The 20,447-nt window shown below is 39.0% G+C and overlaps 1 protein-coding gene across 1 annotated transcript; it reads left to right on the top strand.

The window, feature by feature from the left end:
• The first annotated feature begins 9,388 nt into the window (after positions 1-9,388).
• On the top strand, positions 9,389-12,058 carry LOC130940619 (protein FLX-like 1). Its single transcript, XM_057868817.1, has 4 exons — positions 9,389-9,974; positions 11,099-11,265; positions 11,368-11,450; positions 11,714-12,058. The coding sequence occupies exons 1-4, from the start codon at positions 9,454-9,456 to the stop codon at positions 11,801-11,803; spliced, it is 861 nt and encodes a 286-aa protein (XP_057724800.1). The 5' UTR covers positions 9,389-9,453; the 3' UTR covers positions 11,804-12,058.
• The last annotated feature ends 8,389 nt before the right edge of the window (positions 12,059-20,447 follow it).

Below are 20,447 nucleotides of genomic sequence, written 5' to 3'. Positions count from 1 at the left end.
TTTCAGGCCATGGAGCGAGCACTGCAAGCGCAGTTGGTGCCTGAAGAGCAGTGTGTTGAATTTGCTACCTATCTGCTCACGGAGGAAGCATCGCATTGGTGGCAAGGGGCTCAACGTCTCCTGCAGCAGGGGAATGATCCTATCACCTGGGGTGCCTTCCAAGTGGAATTTTATAAGAAGTACTTCCCGAATTCTGCTAGAACGGCCAAGGAACTTGAATTACTGCAACTGAAGCAGGGTACAATGTCCGTATCTGAGTATACGGATAAATTTGAGGAGTTATTCAGGTTTTCTCGCATGTGTCAAGGAACCCCGGTAGACTTCGAGGAATGGAAGTGTATTAAGTATGAGGGAGGACTTCGAAGTGAAATCCTGAGCTCCGTTGGACCGATGGAGATTAGGGTCTTCTCCGAACTTGTGAATAAGAGCCGTATTGCTGAAGAATGTGTGAGGAAGGCTGTTGAGGCGAAGAATGACCATCGGGAGTTCCACCGCAAGGAGCACAATCAAGAGTGCCCAACAAGGGGTCAAGAGTTTAAGAGAAGAGGATACCCACAACGTTTTCCCCAAAGGCGAAATGACCTTGCGACGAATAAAAATTCCCAAGGAAAAGGAAGGGAAAAACAAATAGTGGCTGCCTCGGATGTTTTGAGCTGTCAGAGATGTGGAGGTCATCATCCAAATAGACCGTGTCGTTATGGTTCGGGTTTGTGTTACAATTGCGGAAAGCTAGGACATTTGGTCAGAGATTGCCCACACAGGAAGGATCGGGAGACTGCCAGGTCCGATTCTCGTACCTGAGGTAATAAGAAAACTGATAACTTAATTCTTTACCACTTTAGATAATGCTGAAGGCTGGTATTCACTCATAATACATGGTCGAATGAACAATTATGATCTGTTCTAGATAACCCTAAGTTATCTTAATAGAAGGTTTGGTGAGCATAAATGATTAGGTAGGCCTTTAACGGAAAGCAACCTCAGAATGGAATGACTGGTGGGCGATGTTAAAGCCATCATTCGAGAACTCCGTGTCGAGGTAGATTGGGACTTTGCCATGGTTGTAGAGGAGTTGGACATGTGTCCTAGAAACGTCCTAAGAAGGTCAACCGGAATACTACCAAGAGCCAACAACAAGGTCGTGTGTTCACTACAACAACGGGGGATACCGTTAGATCCGACAGTTTGGGAATTGGTAAGCGAAAGATTGGTAACAACGTACTAAAAGTACGATTAAGTTGGTATGTGGTTTTGGCTATCATAGATAGAAATTTAGTGAATGCCAGTCAAGCTAAGTTGTGGTTGAGCACTTGAGGAAGTAAGTGACAGAGCTCATACTAGACGAGAGATCAGAATAAAGTAACGGAAACTTGTGGAAGCAGTAACACAGGATAGCTACGAATGAGAGCTGTAAAAGTTTACTATAGTATCTTATGTTTGAATACTAGAAGGGTTAAGCGGGTTACTGCAAGTAATGATCCCCAAATAATTGTAAATGATTGCGGCTGCGAGCTTTGATGGTTCTAAAGCGGATGAGAAAATTATCATTAATGCACAATTGGATTTAGGTGATGAGAGAGTGCAAGTTGTGGTGTTGAGAGATGAGTACTGTGATGTTTGGTCATAGTGACCTTGGTTTTAGTTTGAGATTTATAATGATTGATTTTGAAAGACGAATGTGAAAACCATTAAATCGAAATGCCGATGCGGTATTGGGATTGGTTTGAGGGAACCCGTGACGGGTGGTAAACTCCAATTTTTGGAGAGGTGCTGTTGAAAATTTTCCCAAGAATTTGAAGGAGTATTTGGTTATGTTTATGAAAATGATTTTTGGATCTGAGTAACTTCAACAAAAGAGATGTGTCTCAAAAGCTTTTATAGATTTGTAAAGGAAAACGGATTCTTAAGAGTTTGTCAGCTTGTTAGCACAAACTCGTTGAATTCTAAAAACGAAGAAAGCTTTGATTGATTATAGTGATGTGGGATGATGGCTATGATTAACGAATATGGCAATATTATTGATGACATGGTTTGAGATTTAATAAGGTGTGAGTTGATAAGACGGTAAAAGTAAGGAACGAGGCTGTTGGTCGGCGTTGAACAAATGACCGAGACCCTTGCAGATAGAGAAATCAGAGCGCGGCAACGGAAGCGCGAAGAGTAAAGGGATCTTGGAACTGTTATGTGTTTGATATAAAGGCATACTATGCTCGCGTACTCGTAGGGATGGATGGAATTTTCGAGGGCAAAAATTTCTGTTAGGGGGGTAGAATGTAATACCCGGTCTAACCGAAATTAATTAAATAATGAGTTAAGCAAGAGCGAATATGGTTGGAAGATTTGGCAATTGGAATTTGATGATTTCAATATGATATTTGGATTCAGTGAATTTTTCCGAGTCGGAAGACATAGTTTTCTACGTAAAAGCGCGCAGTGGAATTTCGACCGGCAGTACCGGCTGAGACCTGTCTGGTGCTGCAGCTGAGAAAGTTGATTATGAGTAAATAAGATTAAGAAATGAGGAATTATGATTGGGGGAGGTAGAAATATTTGAAGTGTGATTTAAAGCGCTAATGTTAAAGGTTTTGGTTCAAAATTGGGCCAACGGACAAAAATAAGTGAACTGGGCCTAAGTGGGTCCAAGACCCAACATATATAAACATTAGTTATGAGCATTTCAGCTCATTTTTACCCTAAAAGAGGGTTGGGGCGCTGAAATTGAGAGGAGGGAAGAGAAGAGAGGAAACCTAACTCTCTTTGATCTTCAAACCACCATAACTTGAGCTACGGAGCTCCGATTGACGAGCCGTTTGCGGCCACGCGTCGCTCTTCTCATCCTCTACATTTCTATCTAAGTTTTGTGGTGAGTATTCCATTAATATCTGCCCAGTTTTCGAATTTCTCCACTGTTACACGTTTTTTTGGGAAGTTAGTGTTGAAATCTTGTGATTTTGGGTGTTTAGGGATACTCCAACATGGATTCTAAGTAGGTTATATCCCTACTTCATATGGGCTGAGGTAAGAAGTGCTTAAACCCTTGTGATTTGTCATTTTTATGAGCCCTAGGTTGATGTATGTATGTAATATTGGTTATGTTAGTGCATTTGATGGTTTTGGTGCATAATTGGGAGATTGGTGTTGCTTGTGGAGCTTTGGTGAGGCTTGGAGCTAAGGGTTGGTGGAGACTTCCATAGAAGAGGCTCAATTGATTTGGCTACAAGAGGTACGGTTTAAGTTTCATTTAAATACCGTGTGGTGTGATGAGGATTCCTAGGCTAGATGCCCCTAGGATTAAGTTTGGATTGTGTAAATGGTTGATGCTAATATGCATAGTTGGTATGTAATGTGAATTGATGATTGGGTTGAGAATTGTGTGGCCTTGTGTGCTTGGTGTATTGAAAATTTGATGTATTGGGTAACGAGTATTAAATTGTGGTTTATGCATTTAAATTGTGAAATTGGGCCGGAGGCCGTATATTTTGGGCCGGAGGCCGGAAAGAGGTAAGAAAGGTAAGTTGATGTGTGCACTGTATGATGACACAAGTGATTGGATGAATTTCATATAATGAGTATATGGATGATTGGGTTGGTTATTGAGTAATGAGGTTTGAGGAGTTGAAGTGTGGAAATTGGTAAATTTTGGGTGAAATAGTATAGATGAGGTATGTTTGATTTTGGTTGAGATATATTATGTGGTCATATATGTGAGTATGATTATTGATGCCTTGATGGTATGATAATGCGTGAGAGATATGTATGTTGTGATATATGCTTGAGAAATGATTAAGGTTGATTTGGGGGTGAACCCACGTGATAGTGAGTATGATATTGGTTATGTATAATGATGGTTGATTGGAAATAGTATTGTTGAGAATTGGCATGTGAAAGAGTATATGATATGTCAATATGTTTGAGTTTGAGCCACTTGGGTGAAGTGGGTTAAAATGATGGGATAGTGATTTTGTATATTGTGGTAAAGTGTCAATGTGTGAGTTGAGGAGGCTTGATGTTGAAATTGATGTATTTTGATTGATTTCAAAGAAAAGGGATGAAAATGGCATGTTTTGATTGATTTTGAAAAGAGTTGAAAATGGATTGTTTTGAAAATGGCACTTTGTGGTTTTATATGAAAAACATGGTCTTTGGGCATACTTTGACGGGACATAACTTGGACTACGGATCTTTGTTTTGTGCCAAATCTGTTTAGAAATGAAATTGGATCCGGGATGTCCATGCCGTTCGAAGAATGGGTGAAAAACGATTTAAAATGAGGAAGTTATGTCCGTCGGAAGATTGGGGGTTGAAGCTGTGAATTCTGCAGTTTTTAACTTAGTAAAATTTTAGCAGAATAACCCCTTGCGCGTGGGCGCACTTGGCGCGTACGCGCCGATCTTTCAGAAAACGCCATCCACGCGTGCGCGTGATGTGCGCGGGCGCGCCGATAGTGCTGCACCCAATGCCCAGCCATTTTCCAGAGAGTTGTGCCAGAACTGTGCCAGCTTTGTGCCTGGGGCACGAGAGTATCCACGCGTACGCGTGGTTGATGCGTGCGCGTCGATTTGGCAAATTTTAATCCACGCGTTAGCGTGCATGACGCTTGCGCGTCGATGAGTTTTTTAAGGACATCCACGCGTGCGCGTGGAGTACGCGTACGCGTGGCATTGTTTTCATGCCAAAGTTGATATTTGAGTTTTAAAAGCCAAATCTCATACTTCTAAGCCTCCGATCTCACCACTTATATCTAAATCTTTATGATATGCCTAGCTATTAGAAAAGGGCTAGTGAATGAGGTAACTTGCGAGTGAAGCAAGGGGAAAATGAATAATCAATGAGGACCATTGAGGATTATGTGAGATGTGGAGGATGGTGGTGGAAGTGCTTGTTATGCCATTGGCCGAAGGGCCGTAATTGTTTATGAATTGGCTGGTTCTGGATTGAACCGTGAGCCGGAATAGCTGTGTATGCTATGATTATTGGCTGGTTCTGAATTGAACCATGAGCCGGAATAGCTGTGTATGCTATGAATATTGGCTGGTTATAGATTTAACCGTGAGCCGGATGGCTGATATGGATGTTGATCCATGGATGAGAATTCATGCATGTTTATGCTGAATTATTGGTAATTGTGATTTGCACTTCCACTATCCGAGTTACGAGTTTCCCTGGGTAGTAGCAGTGGCTAGTCCACTTGCTCCGGGTGTGAGACGAAAAATGATGTTTATGATAAATGAGTTAATTATGGAGTTTTGAATGAATGTAACTCAGATACCTGGGTAGTAGCAAGGGTTGTGGTTCGTCCCGCTTGCTCCGGGTCAGTGCTTGTGTTTTCTCTCTGGTTGTAAGGGTGACAGGGCACCGATACCCTCTAATGGCGACAGGGCGCAGATACCCTCTAATGGCGACAGGGCGCAGATACCCTCTAATGGTGACAGGGCACATATTCCCTCTAATGATATTAATACGCAACCGAGAGACTGTGCCCGGGTTAGCTACCGGACACGTCGGGTTGGCTTGATAACCGACAGATGATATCATCAGCCATAGGGCAGGCATTCATCATTTGCATATGTTTGAATTGTTTGGGTTTGCCTATTTGTTTTGGATTTCGATATCATATATGCTATGTTACCTGATTACATGCTACTTGTTCTACTTGTACCTTAATTGTGTATTACTTGTCTGTATTGCTTGTGTTTGTATACTGAGAGATCCCTCATGATGGTGTTGGTGGATGATGGGGGCTGTTCTTGATGAGATGAATTGATAATGCGATTGCATAATGATGATGATTTTCGAATGAGATCATTTGAGCTCCCTGGGTAGACGCAGTGATGTGATTTCACTAGCTCCAGGCGAGGGTATGATGTATTGATATAGAGTTGCTGAGGCAGAACAACTGATGATGGTTTTGCTTATGATTCTGAGTCTGATTCGTGAAAGAATCAGCGAATTGGGAAACATGTGTAACATGAACTAGATTTAGTATCCCCTTACGACAGATGCCTATTTATGGATTAGTGAGAATCTAGGCTGGATACTTGGTAAAAAGGAGTTTAGGATGCTTAGTGAGTTTTTTATTGCAGTGCATTGTATTTATTTGGCATTTTTACCGTACTGGGAACCCATGGGCCCGGGGTTCTCATTCCGTATATATCTCTTGTTTTTCAGATACAGGTTCAGGTGCTCAGAAGTGAGCTGCGGTTCGTCTGAGAGACGGCGAAGATATTTATTTTCTCTACCTTGTGTTTTGCTTAGAATCTCTCCACCTTTGTTTTGAAAGGATTATATTATGTGTTGAACTCTTTTGGAACTTGCCTATAGAGGCTCTTACGTTTCCTTTGGGAGAGATTAGGATGTACTGTTGTCAACTACTTTCATTCTGTACCATAGCCGGCCTAAACTTCGCGGGTCGCGACTAGTGGCTATTACTTATGTTATATATATCTATCCGTTATCTATCTCTTAATCTCCTTTATGCCTTGTCCGTTTATCGCTTTCGGCTTCACAGTTTTAACTTTTCGTTGTCGAAACGTGAGTGATACGTCTTCGCGATTTTATTTCTACTCTTTTCAGGCTTCTCGATTAATACTCCTTTCGAAATTAACTACATTTATATATTAAAAATCCACCTGAGAGTCGTACCACCGTAATATCATTGACTTATGACTCGAGCATAAGGATTTGAATATTAGGGTGTTACATTATCAACCAAAATTATTTAAATGTCGAAAAAATTATTTTTTTATATTTATATTATTTATTAATTTTAATGATTACAAATTAAAACAAAATAATAATATCATAACAGAAAATAAAAAAATAAAAAAAATATATATAATAATATTATCAAATAAAATCCATAAAAACAATCAAATAATTAATTACAGTAATATTACTAAAAACAATATTAACTAACATAATTTAACTAAAAATCATATTAACCAAATAATATGTTTTAGATTAACAAAAATGATAAACTTACGCAATTTGTTGTCCTAAATAATTGACAACCGTCGACTTATAATCACGTACTATTTTTATTAAATACATATTTATATATTTTTTTTTATAAATCTCACACTAAATACTCTCAATAAAACAATGAGAGTTCTCTTCACTCTCTAAACTCTCTTTTCGGCAGGGGTTTTTAAAGCCAACTTCTGCTGCACTGCATGTTCCTGGAACAAGACATGTCTCTTGCATGCAAATATATTGACAACACGTATGTATTGTATTGGTTAAAAAGCGAAGGGAATATCTAAAAAATTGTACAGATTTTTTAAAAAAGTAAAAGAATCTCTGCTCACCTGCGACAATATACAGCCTCTGTGTTGATGGTGGCTCACTACGGCTTCGCTGCAAAAATTATTTTCACTAAAAACAACACGTGGCCTGCGTGTTATGGGGACTCGCCACGCATCTCTCTTCTCTGCAAAAATTGGTTGAGTTAAAGCAACATGTAATTAGTATATTAGCTAAGATAATATTACAACTCCATATTATAACATACCATGATAGAATATAACAAGGTTGCGAGAACCGGACCGGTCAATAAACCAGCGTGGTCACTGGGTCAATGGTTTACTGGTTCGACCGCGGTTCAATCAGAATTCAACCAGTTTAATTAAATATTAAATAAAATTATTAAAAAATTTTAAAGTTAATTTTAAATACATAAATTTAATAATTTCTAACTTAATAAAATTTAAAATTTCACATAATAAAGAGCAGAACTTCAAGAAGAGAGCTATGTAGAGTCAGCACCTAAACATAAATATGCAGCATATACATATAGTATTCTTCCATACATACGTCTTTGAAACAAGACAAAAAATGCACAAGCACAAGCATAAAAATCAAAACCATGTAAATAATATGACACTTATGTCTAAATTGTTAATAACCACAACACCAGCAGTAGTTTAACTACAACACCAAGAACAACACAACAAGATTATTAACAAAAAAATACAGATTATTATGTAATATAAATTATTAACAATTAATCAATAACACAGCAAAAAGAACAATTATTAACACCATAACAAGAACACAGCAACAGCCAAAAACACAGTAAAGAGGATTGCAAGAATTGTAACAGCACACCATTCCATACCATAACACAGCAAGAACGACTTTTCAATACACAACACAGCAAGAACACAGCAGAGGACTCACCTACCAGAATCTTCAGCGAGCACGGAAGAGTAGAGGGAGGCGACCACGACAGAGTAGAGGGGGATGGAGAAATTGCGGCGAGCACGGCAGAGCAAAGGGATACCTGCGACGAAGGAGAAGGAGGAGCAACCGACGACTAATGGACGATGCACACGAACGGAACCCGACTAACAAAATCATGAATCCAGCAAAGTAGCAAACAAATAAATCATGAACAGATAACAAATAAATCAAAATCATGAATCCAAAATAACCTCAGAAAACTATGAATTCAACAACCAAAATCATGAAGTCCAGCAACATTCAACATACATCAAATTTATTCTCAAATTCAACATACATCAAATTTATTCAACATTTGATTAATCATATAAAAACAAAATAAAAAAATTAAAAAGCCATGAACACAGAAGAACAGAAGTCTAGAATAAAAAATGAAAATAGAAAGAACAGAAGAAGAGCCAGAAGCCTAAAACTAACCGCAAGAGAAGGAGAGAAGAGAAGGCCTCGAGCCTCGAAGTAGAGAACAGAACGACCCGCGACGGTGAAGTGATGACCCGCGACAGTGGCGGTTGCTCCGGCGTCTGCTTGATTCACGGCGGCGGTTGTCCTTTGTTGGTAGAACGGCAGAACCTCGAGCCTCGACGAGCTTAGGGTTTGGGAGTGGGAGTGTTTTTCGAAGAGTAGCTGATTCAGCCTTCTTTTTTTTTTTAAAAAAAAAAGCCAAACGACGCCGTTTCATTAGCTGGGAGAGAACCGATAACTGCAGAAATCGGGCCGGTTCGCTCAGTTCGCTGGTTAACCACCAGGTCGGCCGATTTTTCAACTGATTTCTTGCAGTGCAGTTTTGTAGATAGACCGAATCGACTAAATGATTGATTTCTGGTTAACCTAGTTGAACCGACCCGGTTCGCTCAGTTCGCTAGTTAACCACCAGTTCGACCGATTTTTCAACTAATTTCTTGCAGTGCAGTTTTGTGGATAGACCGAATCGACTAAATAATTAATTTTCGGTTAACCCAATTGAACCGACCGATCTGATCCAATTTTCAGAACATATAAATATTGTCGATATTAAAAATAATTCCTAACACAACTACACATAACCACTATTCAATTGTAAAACATTAAACTCCTCTAGATATGGAAATTAAATTCTTATTATACTAGGAGATGAAAAATCCTTCAAATATTTGAAAAATTTCTTAGAATTTTCTCCCTAAGAAGTAGAGTGAGTTCTCACACTGAAAATACATAACCTATCCAGAAAAGAACATGGCGGGGCGCAAGCCCATAGGGTCTTCCCACCCTCGCCTCGACGTCAACCACCGTCTCCCCCACCCTTCCTCCTCCGCCGCCGCACGCGCCCTCCCTATCGCCGTCCTCGAGGAACGCGTCGAAGCTCGCCACCGTCAGATCCAGTCCCTCCTCGTTGACAACCAGCGCCTCGCCGCTACCCACGTCGCCCTCAAGCAGGACCTCGCCGCTACACAGCTCGACCTCCGCCGTATCTCCTCCGTCTCCGCGGAACTCAAGGCTGAACGCGACGCCGAGGTACGCCGGATCTACGAGAAGTCTCTTAAACTCGACACCGATGCTCGCGCTGTCGCCGCCATGTCCGCCGAGCTCGACCAGGTCCGCGCCGAAGCTCGTGAGCTCGCCTCCGCCGGTGAGGAACTCGCCGCGAAGCTCAGCTCCGTCGAGAGTGACCTCGCCAGGGCGCGTGCTGAGGCTCAGGTCGTGCCAGCGATCAAGGCTGACATAGAGATCGTTCGCCGCGAAATTCAGCGAGGAAGGTATAACAATCTTTTTCCGTGCTCTTCTTTGTTATTTGTTTGCACTTATTTATTTATTTAAAAGATGATTAGTGGGTTTTGTTGCTGCTGTTCTTGTTGTTTATTTGTGTTAATGGCATTTTCTATTTATATTGATGCTATTGTCAAACGGATGTGTAAGTTAGGGTTTTTCTTTCTCTATAATTTGGTAATGAGGTTGGTGTTTGTGTCAGTGAAATTGAAATTGAAAAGCATGCTTAGCTATTTTTGCCATGTGATAACAAGTATTGTGATTTCGTTTTTGTTCTTATTAAGGTTTGAAAGATGAAACTAGAGACTTAAGTTTACGGTAAACCCTAGATACGACAATGTATCAACCAGTGTTTTTTATATATATAATTGTAAATTAGATTTTCCTTAAGATTTTCATTTTTAGTATGTGGAAATAATTAGTTTCAAGGCCAAGAAAAAGTTGAGCTTGTTGGCAATGTTAGAGCTTGTGGATCCTGTAAGAAAAAATTTGAGCTGGCTATCATGTGTCATTGATAATGCTTGTGTTAGCTTGATATGCAATAGCAGCCATTTGGGTTTGCCTTATCTCTAAGCAAGTGTTTGCTTCTGAATCTTTCAATTATGACCTGTTGGAGTTTAATGTTATACAGCACAGACTGGAGCTTATTGTTCTTTATCCTTAGTTATTTCATAGTTTGAGTCACAAATTGAAATTTCCTTTCCTTATTGAAGCTGCATAATATGGTAGTTGATGTTAGAATTCTTTTAATAATATGATTTCCTGAAAACCTGATAGAGTTGAAATGAAGGCAATTTCAAAATTAAGGCTTTTGGATTACTGTGCAGTGTGTAGAATAATATGTCGATTTTATCCAAGATATTAGTTGTATGCTCTGATTTCTTTTATTAAACACTGATCAGTTCCATTACTTGTCTTCATGGACCAAAATACTGCTGACCATCTAGGTGTTCTAAATTTGTGTTGACTACTGAACCTAGTTTTCTAATTCCACCATCCTGTGTCTTCCTGTTTGAAGAGTGATCTATCCTGCAGCTACTCAGATGTTGGGGAAAGGGTCACATAGTTTTGTATATCACGCATTTTTTTAACTAACATTTATTTATGCATATAGGAATGCTGTTGAACTCGAGAAGAAGACATATGCTGCCAATCTTGAGCAAAGACGAACAATAGACAACAACATGATTATTATGGCCCCTGAAATTGAGAAGTTGCGTACTGAGCTGGCTAATGCAGAAAAGAGGGCGAGGGCTGAAATTACTGAAGCTAGAAACCCAAGTAATTCGATTTTCTTGGTCATTCATCTTGAAGTGCTCACTGAATACAATAGAATAATAGCTTGAATGTTGTTTTGAAATCCGTGGAGTTGTTAATATGTAGGTCCTGGATATGTTGCAACTCACAATCCAGAGGTGGGACATGGAGGAATGTCATTTCCTCCTGATTCATATAGCATGCATCAGGTATATGGCTCCATGTTACACACTGTTTTATTTACTCATTATGTATCAGTCTTCAAGTAATTACACCATCAAATTGCATCAAGATAACTGCTGACATTCGACCATCCTCATTCCTTGATGTACTGATTCATTTAGGGAGAAAAGGCAACTATTTTATTCTTGAATTTGGACTTTGGTAATATACAAGGATACTATTGTTTTTGCTAGTATATGTGTGAAACTATATATTGAAGATAAATAACTAAATTTGCTTGACATTTCAGATTCAACAGGGGGTTGATGGTCATCATCAATATGCATCTGGAACACTACATCATCCATATGACATGCAGCATACACATGTGCCTAGATAGCAACCAACAATGTTTCATTCTTGAAAGAAGAGAACGGAAACTATGTAAAGGAAAACTTCAAACAGGTGATGCCACCTTGTTTTCTGAAAGAAACTAACGAAATAACAAATCTATTTTTCTGATATCTTAAGATAGTCATTAGTTCCTAAGCTTGTATATATGTGTTGTTGTTGATTCTTAAAAAAAATCTTACAATCCAACATCTTAATAGTTTACAATTGAAGACAAACTGTATTTAATGTCTGCCATTATTCTTCAGGCCTTTTTTTTTTTGGGGAGGGGGAGGGGGAGGGGGGGTTGGTTGGGGTTCATTTTGAAGGAAAAAGACAAAATGTAGAATTTCGGAAGAAAATCAAAGAAGTAACAATCAGATGCACCATTTCCACTGAAGGATCATAGTATCCATCAAGCAATCCTTAGAAGAACCCTTCTTTGTTACATAGGCAGCACATCTTCCTCAGGTTGTGTTTGGTAGTTAGAAAACACATTGGTAAAAAGACAGAAAATTTTATATATCTTCTATTTCTACTCTTTAGGATAGAAAATACAGGAAATTTGTCTATTAGAATACACTTGTCTTCTATACTTGTCTCCAGCTCCAAACATGATCTTTGTATTTCCTTATATCCATTCTTCTGTTGCTGTCTTATCCTAACTACTGGTCTCAGTGTGAAGGGAAAAGATTTCATGGCTTCATTAACGTAGCCACATAGTTTCTTCCCTTTTTAATAACCCTGATGGCTTCAGCCTTCAAGAGAGTCATTGTCAGTTGTCAGACAAGATTGGCACAATGCATGTGTCTCTGACAAGTCTCAAACCACGGAAAACAGGCTATCAGTTCAGCAAAATGATTGAAGCTTGAATGAAACAAGAAAAGCCACCCGACAAAGTACATTAACTATATCTAATAATGCACCACAACTATTGGAGCAAGATTACCCAAAGCCTGGCCATTAACATAAGGTGTGTTCTAGGGTGCCTAAAATTCGCACGTTTTAACTTCACAAAAGAGAGTCCCATCTCTGAACACTCATATTTAGGCACATTAGAAATGTCCTTAACATTAACCTTGACAGTTCAAGAGGAAGCAAAACCTACCCATTTTAGCTATGCTTAGAGATTTAGACTGATAATTACCCACTGAAGAAAGGTGAGCAATCCACTCCTCTATGTTATTTATTTTTGTATCCGTCCTTTTTCTATGTCGCTCCACTTACTTTTTTTTCCATTTTTCCTTTTTTTTTTGTAATTTTTTTTTTTTTTTTACTTTTTTAGCCTGTGTTTTAGTGCCTATGGACATACTCCTTTGGTATGTACATATTCCTTTGGTATGTACATATAAGATATAACGTGGAGCTTTCTATGGGGGGTCCAAACTTGGTTGAGAACTTTAAGGTAGCGCTTGTTTTGAGGTAGTAAGACAGAGATTGGGATTTAGTATCATGTTTGTTGATTTAGAGACTAGTACTAAAATTTCAGTACCTTTAAAAAGTGGGGTCACAGGAGACTGAAATTTTTGGAGACGTAAATTGAAACTTTAATAACATTTTATACTTAAAATGCTCTCATTTCAATTAATTAATTCTAATTTTACCTTTTGCGTAAATTAAATTAGAGTTTCATTCTTATTTAAGTATTTGTCTTCTACTTTACACTAAACACAATACTAAAATTTATTTTAGTTTCTGTCTCTTAGTCTCTGTCTTTCTTCCAATCTAAATTTGAAAACAACAGAGAGTTTTGTTGGGTCTATTTTATTTGAGCACCTTTGTCCCTTTTTAGCCAAATATCATTTTTGTCCCCATACTTTAGGGTGCTTTCAAAATTGTTTTTGACTTCTTTTTCAATTCAATGTATGTCCTTAAACATTTTATTTTTTTGCAATGGTGCTCTTTCATCCAAATTTGAAATGTTTCTTATAGTGCCCCTCTTTCATCTTCTTTCTTGTTTTCTAAATTACTTGTCATTTAAAATGTTACTGCAAACACTAGTACTACCACTATAACCATCAACGACAATCTAAACACATGATAACGAAACAACAAATGCAGTGAGGATAAAAGTAGAATCAATGGCAACAAAGCTGACAGCAGGGTCAGTTAGAGGTGGTGGAGTCTGATGAGGGCGAAGGAGAGGCAGTTGCTGTCGAAAAAGATAAGTGATGAGGGAGGGACAGATCGTTGTTATTGAAAAATTTAAAAACACTAGAGCTGCAAACAAAATGGAGAAAGATTTTATGGTCGATTTCAAGATACCCCAAACTTTATGGAGCTTACTTCGGTGCCACTATTCCCAGCCAATTGTCACGGTTTTGAATAAACTCTAATGCAATCTTGTCAGAACTTGGATTTACTCAGATTTTTGAGTTAAGACCAAGTCAACCTAACCCTCAATACTTAGCAAGAAAGTTAAGAACAGAAGAAAATACAAGAGAAATGAAGTTCTGGTAGAAAGAACATTTTATTACCAAAGTGTTTATTATAAATTACTCACATCACAACACAAACTTATTCCTTCATTTACAGCCATTCATTTTCTCAATGGACAGTTAGAACTAAATCTAATCAACGGTCCAGATCAAGTGTCCAAAACATTTATGACAAATATCTAACCTACCATATTTTTTTAATATTTTTATATTATTTTATATTACTCTTCATATTTCTAGATATATACACACTCTTCTAGAATATTCTATGACCTTCTAGAATATTTTAGAATCTTCTAGGGTCTTCCAAGACCTTTCAAGGCATTCTAGAATATTTTGAAACCATTCAAAGTATTTTCAAACACTGTAGAATACTATACAAATACCGTTAAATGTAACATCCTAAAATTTACTATGACATAATGCACACTAATGTTAGAGATAGGTATAGAAAATTTTAAGAGAGAAGGTCGGTAGAAGTATGGGATTTTTTTAAATAAATAAAATAAATGTTTTAATTACCGAAATATACAAATTGGAGTGTTTTTATCGAAATGTATTGCATCTTTTATCTCGTTTACAATGTAAACGAGATAAGGCCAAGAAAAAATTAAACGTATATATCTTTTACAGTGTAAACGACTTAAGAGAGTAATTAAGACGTTTATACTGTAAACAAGATAAGTTAAGACAAATTTTCAGCAGCTATAAAAGGACGTGCAATCCTTTGTATTTGTCACAAATATTTCACTACTTTTCTATCTATTCCTTCCAAAATTAAGCCAAAATGTCTAGTAGTAGTGGATACTTAGCCGTAAGTGTGTATCCAAATTACCATATGAGAAATAGTGATAATAGGGTGACATTTGAGGGTGAGAATCCCATTCTATTACGTACTCGGCTAGTAAGTTCATTGGCAGAATTAAAGAGTCTAATATTAGGTAGCGTCGGTGGCAGCGGGAGAAAAGAGATCGGAAGGATGGGGTATATGTTGTTAGCACCGATGGAAAATAGAGTTTTTCGGTTTCGTCTGTTTTGGCTTCATGGCGACGAGCATGTGCGCCTGATGTTTGACATCCATGGGAGAATCATGTTGGAGCAACTGATGTTGTTCTCTGTGAAAGTTGGTGACGTTAGTGGCGATGGATCTGGGTCGTCAGACTTCATCCAGGATGACCCACTTTTTGTACCACCACCATTTATGTTGGCAGTCCAGTGGAACACATGGAGGTCGACGGAAAAGACTCTGACGAGGAGTATGTTGTGGATAGCAACGAGAGTAGTTCCTCCGAGAATGATGATGAGGAAGAGTTTCTATCAGAGACTCCAATTGAGGCATCACGTAAGTATCTTCTGCCTCCCCTTCACTTAATTTCGGCCTTGTCATTTGTACCTAATCATTATGGTTGATTTGGATGCGATGTAAGAGAAGAACCTATTTTTCAACAAGGGTGAAGAAGATTACAACTTGGACAGTGGTGTGGAGTTTAGGTTGTTCACAATTTAAAAGCAGAGATGTAGTAATGCAGGGTGTAAAGAAGTACATCATTCGAAGAAGTGTTAAATACCGAGTTGTGGGGTTGGATCGATTAAAGTACCATGTCCGTTGTTGACAACATGCAACATGTTGCCCTTGAAATCGGTGTTGCTCTTTGACAGAATCTCGAATACTGGTAAGTTAAAGATTCACCGTGTTCTATATTCTTAGATGTCATTGTTATGCTTGTACCTGTTTACTACTATTCTATTTCGCTAGGAAGGTGCGTAGAGTGGGAGGAGAGTACACGTGTTTGGCACCCACAATGTCGCAGGACCACCGATAGTTGGACAGCATTCTCATCTGTCGTGTTATCCTTTCCTTGCGTTGATACAATCAAACCCGTCCGTCAGCATCTCAGTCCTGCAAGGTACAATTAGATAAAGCTATCACTTCAAATTCTCATACAGAAAAGTCTCGCAATAAGGTGTCGAGGTTGCTGCAAGCGCTGCAGAGTTATTGTCCAGGAACGACGTGTGAGATCAGCGTTGCACTGTACTATGATGGGCACCTCATGGTGCGTGATTGCAACATGTTTGACAAGGTATTTTGGGCTTTGTCTCCATGCGTCGAAGCTTTCAAGCATTGCAAGCCGTTCATCTCCGTCGATGGTACGCATCTGTATGAAAAATATGGTGGTGTCCTGCTTATTGTAGTGGTACAAGATGGTAACAATAAGGTAGTGTTTGGTTGATGTCCATGTCTCATTGAGACATGGACACGGTGACACATGTCTGCTGTTTGGTTTGGTGAGACACAGATTTTTGATGGACACGGGAAGACACAGATGGACACGGAGACATTAAATTAGTGTACCTCCAATTTAATGAGACACTGAGACACAACTTGTGAGACACTACTTTTTTACTTTTTTATCTTTATTCAATTTTTAAATTTTCAAAATTTATCCTCTTATCTCCTCAAATATTTCTTTTTTTTTACTTTCTCTTTTAAATTCTACAACCAAATTTATTTTTCTGTTTTCTTAAAAAAAATTATACATTTAATTTTTTATTTATTTAAATTTTAATTAATCTTTGATAAATTTTGGACTTTGATTTTCTATTTTTTTCCAAAAAAAATTATATATTCAATATTTAAATGATAATTTAAGATGATATTAGAAGAAAAAAAATACGGGAAGAAATAAAAATTTAATGGTTACGACATGTAGCCTTTGAGGTGATGGGTGTGTAGCGGTGTTGGTAAAATTTGTGGTTGAATGAAGGGCAATTCAGACTTTTTCAAATATTTGTGTCTTGTTCATTATTTTTACCAAACATAATACATAGACACAAATATTTTATGTCTATGTCTTTAATGTCTGTGTCTTTGTGTCTATGTCTCATTCTATACATCAACCAAACGGAGCCTAATATCCTTCCTATAGCCTTTGTAATTATCGAGTCTGAGACGACGAAATCATGGTTTTTTTTTTTACCAATTTGAGATGACACGTTACCACACAAGAAGGTCTGTTGATTATTTCTGATAGATCCCAAGCGATCAAGGTTGCATTAAGAGCTGAGGACAGTGACTTGGCATCCTCCGAGGGTATTTCATGCTTACTGTATTCGACACATGGTAGCAAACTTCATGTCTCGTTTCAAGTCTACTGATGGCAAGAGGTATCTCATAAATGCTGCTTATAATCCAAGCAAGGTTGGGTATGAGTGGTACATGGATGTATTGACATTGTTGTCGCCGGAGATGGTGGATTGGGCTAGTAGATTCAATAAAGAGATCTGTCTACAACACTACGATGGCGATTGCCGGTTTGGTCACATGACGACGAACTTCTCCGAGTGTATAGATGTCGTTCTTAGGGTACACACTATCTACCTATATCGGCGATCGTGTGATGCACTTACGAGAAGCTGCATCAGTTGTTCGTGAGGAAGGGATGAGAGGCACACACACAGCTGGTGGTGGGTAATCAGTTTTCACAATGGCGGCTATTGAGAAGAACAAAGAGGGAATCTCGGAGATGCGAGTCATTCTTTATGACAGATTAGCTTCTGTGTTTGTGGTTGATGAGTTGGAGCCATTCGAGGGTTGGTCGCATGGGTCATTCCGTGTTAGCTTGGCGGGAGGCACGTGTGACTGTGGCCTTTTCTAGTTACTTCATTTTTCATGTCGTTATGCGTTGGCCCCTGCAAGTTTCGAATGGGGTCTATACGTCCATCCGGTGTATACGCAGCAGGCTGTGTTCAAGGTATACTAGTCGGAGTTTTTGCTAATACCAGATGAGAAACTTTAGCCGGAGTGGTATGGGACACACCTCGGCCTAACCTTGCCATGCGCAGGAAGTCCACTGGCAGACTGATTTCTACTAGGTTTCGTAATGAGATGGACGAGAGTGAGCACCAAGGAAAAAGGTGCGGTCTATGCAGGCAAACTGGTCATACTTGAGGAAGTTGTCCAAACTAGCAGATCGATTAGGCCTAGTTTACGGTTGTTATTTTGTATGTGTTAGGTTTATGGTTTATGTTTACGTAGTTCATGTGTTTATGTGGAACAAGTTATGTTTAAGTTTGTCTTATTTTCACTTGTCATATTTTATATTCCAAATTTGCAATATTAATATACTGAATTCTAAATATTTTGTATTCCGTATTTTGTATTCCAAAATTGTATTCTGCCCGTAGCGTTTTACATTCAATTTTAAATATTGCAGTACAAATCATAACAATGTTGACATGAAACATGCACAAAAGGAGCAGTATGTAACAAAATTTTTTAGGTCAAATTACATCAAATGTTACCTTATCAAAGTAATCAAATGTAACTATTGTGATATAAATACCTCAAAGTACATCAAAATATATCAATAGTAAAGAGAAAAGTATCAACATACAACAAAAACTATAATGTCATCGGCGGTGATCATCCTGGAAATGACGCTGATGACCAGTGCCACACGGCGGAGGCTGCGCTTGTCTTTGAGGTCTGTTCAGACGTGGGTTCGCCTGAGGCTATGAGAGATACTCGAGTGCATGTGGCTGTATGCGGCTGTGATGGGACTGGATGGTATGGGGGAGCATAACCACCAGAGAAGGGCATTAGCAGATACGGAAGGTGCTAAGGTGGAGGAAGAAGTGGTGCAGGCATTGGGTGTAATCCACCAACGGCGGGTCCAAGGTGTGAGTATGTGCCAGAGGCTAGGGAAATATGGGGGACCCAGACAGTGGGAGACAGGCGTAGAAGAATGCTGGTATGGTTGACCCATGCTCTGCTCATCCTGTTCGAAACTGTTCCACAATGCGCTGCATGGCGGGCTGGTCGGTGGTGTGAATATTAAAAGCCTCCTCAAAGTCTATCTCATTGACCATCGATATCTCAAGGCGACTGCTGGATGGACCGAGGTCATGCCAAGCAGGAGGGGCAACGTCCCAATCATCCCGACCAGCCTCTGAGCCTGACCCGGACGGTGGATGTGGTGGAGGGGGTGGTTGTAACAACTCAAATTTTGACACGTCATGACTACTGCCAAACGTTTAGGTGTTACTTATCGTATGGACCTAATTGGATATAGAATCAGAATTTCATTATCAGGTGTTAATATAAGCCTTTGTTGGATTAGCGTGATTAAACTATTTTTTGGTAAAAATTATTTAATTTTTTCGCAAATTAATACTTAAAGCAACATCATAAATAGATACATGATAACAAAAGATATATATACATATATAAACATAAGATGAGGTTTGGAGATACATGCCAAAGATAAAAATACTGAGTATTACATCAAGGTATATATACATAGATAAAATAAGAAAGACAGTCCCAACCCTCACACGGGTTTCCTAAGCTGGAACTGGTCTACTGAAAGGTCCTATCCCTCTAAAATACTACAAAAGTGAGGGAAAGTAACACTACAGATCACCAAAAGTAGTAGAGGATCAGCTATGTCAAACTCTGGAATGGTCTCCGAACAACTCCCTGATAAGTGGTCCAAACTCCTTGGAAAAAGGCTTCTCGTCGGACTCAAGTCCTCCTTTAACTAATCAACTCAGGCGGGTGAATCATCAGAAGAGTCAGCCTCGGCAAGATCAGAAAGTGCGGCCTGAACAACTACTGCCTGGTGTTCCCAATAGTCGTTGGGCATAGGCTCAATCTGAAGTGTGGGAATAGGAAGGTGATGAGCTAGTTTTAGGTCTGCCTCGTATGCGTACGAAGAATCCGAATAAGATACATCGTAGTGCGGTCATACTAAAAAGAGAGGGCGAGAAAAGGGGGATTGGTCTCCAGCTAGATGTAACTCAGATAGGGTAAATACGTATGACATGTCGGGATCGAAGTGTGGGCGATGTACAGAAACTCAAAACTCATGTTCGCACGAAACGTAAATGCGGATCCAAAGTGTGCTCCATATGAAGACTCTGCTCCTCATAGCTCAAGATAAACTGAAACTCAAAAAATACCTCTGCCGATCCTATCTGGGTAGGGAGAAAAAAAGAAAAGGGTGAAAATCTGAGGTTCCCAGTAGGGTGAAAAAGGGGTCTAGGGTCTTTGTCTATAAGTTTTCGTAAAATGTAAAAGCACAATATAGGAATAGCAGAGTACAAAATATATAGCGGACAAACAGAACTAGTCATTGACAATTAGGAACTTGTAGTAAACAATCACAAGAAATTCACATGTGCAAACAAGATGATGTATGTCTATTTGTAGTACAG

Source organism: Arachis stenosperma, chromosome 7, assembly GCF_014773155.1.
Source record: "Arachis stenosperma cultivar V10309 chromosome 7, arast.V10309.gnm1.PFL2, whole genome shotgun sequence".
NCBI lineage: Eukaryota > Viridiplantae > Streptophyta > Magnoliopsida > Fabales > Fabaceae > Arachis > Arachis stenosperma.
The sequence above is the reverse complement of the archived record's forward strand: the minus strand, read 5'-3'. Positions and strand labels throughout refer to the sequence as shown.

Coding starts and splice junctions, on each gene's coding strand:
- LOC130940619 (XM_057868817.1), top strand. CDS start 9,454: ATGGCGGGGCGCAAGCCCATAGGGTCTTCCCACCCTCGCCTCGACGTC. Junction 9,975..11,098: donor CGCGAAATTCAGCGAGGAAG/GTATAACAATCT, acceptor TTATGCATATAG/GAATGCTGTTGAACTCGAGA. Junction 11,451..11,713: donor ATTCATATAGCATGCATCAG/GTATATGGCTCC, acceptor TTGACATTTCAG/ATTCAACAGGGGGTTGATGG.